General features: G+C 41.4%; 1 protein-coding gene across 1 annotated transcript; it reads right to left on the bottom strand.

The window, feature by feature from the left end:
- Positions 1 to 450: 450 nt before the first annotated feature.
- Positions 451 to 2,192, bottom strand: LOC126632476 (probable CCR4-associated factor 1 homolog 7). Its single transcript, XM_050302900.1, has 2 exons — positions 1,855 to 2,192; positions 451 to 1,719 (listed from the first exon to the last, which is right to left on the bottom strand). Exon 2 carries the CDS (start codon positions 1,494 to 1,496, stop codon positions 675 to 677), a length of 822 nt encoding a protein of 273 aa, XP_050158857.1. The 5' UTR covers positions 1,497 to 1,719; positions 1,855 to 2,192; the 3' UTR covers positions 451 to 674.
- Between the last annotated feature and the right edge of the window lie 223 nt (positions 2,193 to 2,415).

Genomic DNA, 2,415 nt, shown 5'->3' with positions numbered 1-2,415 from the left:
GAACCAGTTTGTCAGTCAAGTCAAGTTTGCATGCCTGCCAGTTCACTTAACAGAGCTAGTCCGCATTTGCTTGTTTGCAAACCCATGTCGTATACCGCCATAAGTTAGACCAGGGGTGTTGGAAAATATTGGGATTTTAGTTTATTTGAATATTTGATTTTCTGGGCTTAGCCCGTTAACATTAGAGTTTCGGTTTCTTACCTTTTTAAGTTAGAGTTAGTTTATTATAAGTAGCATGCTTGTTATTCAGTTTATAACAAGCTATTCACAATGTAGTCTCTTAAGGTTTTGTAGCCGTTCCGGTATTCTCAATTAGTTTATTAATATTCCTATTATTTTGTTAATCTTGTTCGTTGCGCTATCTGATATTATCTGATATTCAACTAACCAAAGAACTGCAACTTTCATACAATATGTTACGATGGAGCTCGAAAGTAAATGTAGCGAGGAGAAAGGAAACTTCATAAACTTTTATTGAAACACTAACTGCAATAATATACAAGAAACTCAAAGCTACAGAGAACCAGTTAAGGTTTTCAGTTACAAGCAAAGCAAAGAGGAGAAGTTAAAACTACAACAACAATTCTTTTGCGAAGTGTACAGCGAAACTACGCGTCTCGCACTTAAATAGTCTACAAATATCCATCAATCTTTCGACGACTACTTTGTTTCAATTAGTTACTCTGTCCATTCTCAACGCCGAGACCATACAACACACCGGAATACTTCTCCGCTGAGCCACTGAAGAAAGTATCCCTCAACTTCCTAAACGTACACGCTGTAAGCAGACTGTCGGAGCCTGCTTGATGGCACACACCAACTCGTTCCACTTCCAAGAGCTCTGCAAGCTTGTTTAAGCCACCGTGAAGGCTGTTGCAGAACTTCATCAGATGCTTGATATCATACAACACTGGGAAGTAAATCTTGATCAGATTAAAGAACTCCGTCTGCGCGTCAGGCAAACTCCGACAAGTCAACAACTTAAGCAGGTATCCAAAGTCGTATCCACTGTGGAACGTAACCCAATACACATTGTCGCTCAATACAAGCCCTGAAGCCATCAAAAGCTCGCCAAACCGATTCACATCGATCCCCTTCTCATTGTTCTTCTTGAAATCGATCCCACACTGACGCAACAACTCAATTGAATCGCTCGCGTATATATCTTCGCTCACGTTGAACTCGCGAAAGTTGAATTGCCAAATGTACTGGTTCTCGGTCGACAGAGTGGGAAGGTTGCCGTTCTCGTCAAAGAAAGTGAGACCCAACTGAATCAATTTCAACATATCAACATTGTCCTTCAGAGTCTTGTAGTTAAACTCATTGATGTTCTTAAAATCCCCCACCGGGCGAAGAACCACGCCTGGAAACTCAGTATCCATGGCCACATACGGATACTTCAAAACAATATCACGAATCAGAGCAAACTCTTCATCAAGATTATCGTTCCACACCTCTCGGATTTCAATCGAATCCCCCTTCGGTAAAATCGACATTTCCAATTTCCCAAATCAAGCAACAGAAGGACGAATACTATTAAACCCAGATCTACAAACAGTGCCCAAAGCGTTCCAGAACCCCCGAAAACCAAAACCCCCAACAGGATGCAACAAATAATTAACAATCAATCAGTCAAAAACCCCAGAACCTGAACTGGATCTTCCGGATTTCGAGTCAGAAAACGACAGCGAGTAGGCGACTCTGCGGTTCGACTCAGATCTGACACAAAAACAACACGAAAACCATCAAACGACGACGGATCAACAGTACTTAACTGCATATAACAGTACCAGTAAGAACCCTGGAAAGCAAATCGATTGGGGAAGAAACTGCGATTGGGGTGAAAGATCTGACCTTTGACTTGTGGAACTGGGGCCGGAGACGAACGGATCTGGGACTTCGAGAGAATGATTTGGTGTTCTCCGGGCGGAAGCTCTAGGTCAACGGAGCGGAAGAAGAGAGAGAGAGAGAAGGGGGTGGGGGGCGGAAGAAGGTGGTTTGGAGATCTTGACTATGGTGGGTTCTTAACGACTGAAGGCAGCCGAAAGAGAAAGTGAAATCGCCAAGAAATGGATGAAGGTCACAAACCCGCTGGAGTTTCGCCTCTCAGACTCACAATCATTTGAGACGAGACGACTGCGTTTTGCCGTTTTTGCTTTTGGAGGATCATATTTTCCTTTTGTTTTATATCCTTTACTTTAGCAAAGAGACATATGAAGATAATATTTATACGGCCCATATTTTGTTTTGCTACTTAAAATATACAATTATTTGTAGCACAAATCTTTTTTTTTTTTTTTTCCGAACGAACGATATTATCTATACTAAGAATATGAGAATTTGTAACACAAATCTTATCATGTATCTATATAGTGGGAAGAATCAAGCTTCGCTGCTCGAAGAGTAGTAGCAAGT

This window comes from Malus sylvestris, chromosome 8 (genome assembly GCF_916048215.2).
Source record: "Malus sylvestris chromosome 8, drMalSylv7.2, whole genome shotgun sequence".
NCBI classification, from domain to species: Eukaryota; Viridiplantae; Streptophyta; class Magnoliopsida; order Rosales; family Rosaceae; genus Malus; species Malus sylvestris.
The sequence above is the reverse complement of the archived record's forward strand: the minus strand, read 5'-3'. Positions and strand labels throughout refer to the sequence as shown.

Excerpts from the sequence above, each read along its gene's own strand:
- LOC126632476 (XM_050302900.1), bottom strand. The coding sequence starts at position 1,496 with ATGTCGATTTTACCGAAGGGGGATTCGATTGAAATCCGAGAGGTGTGG.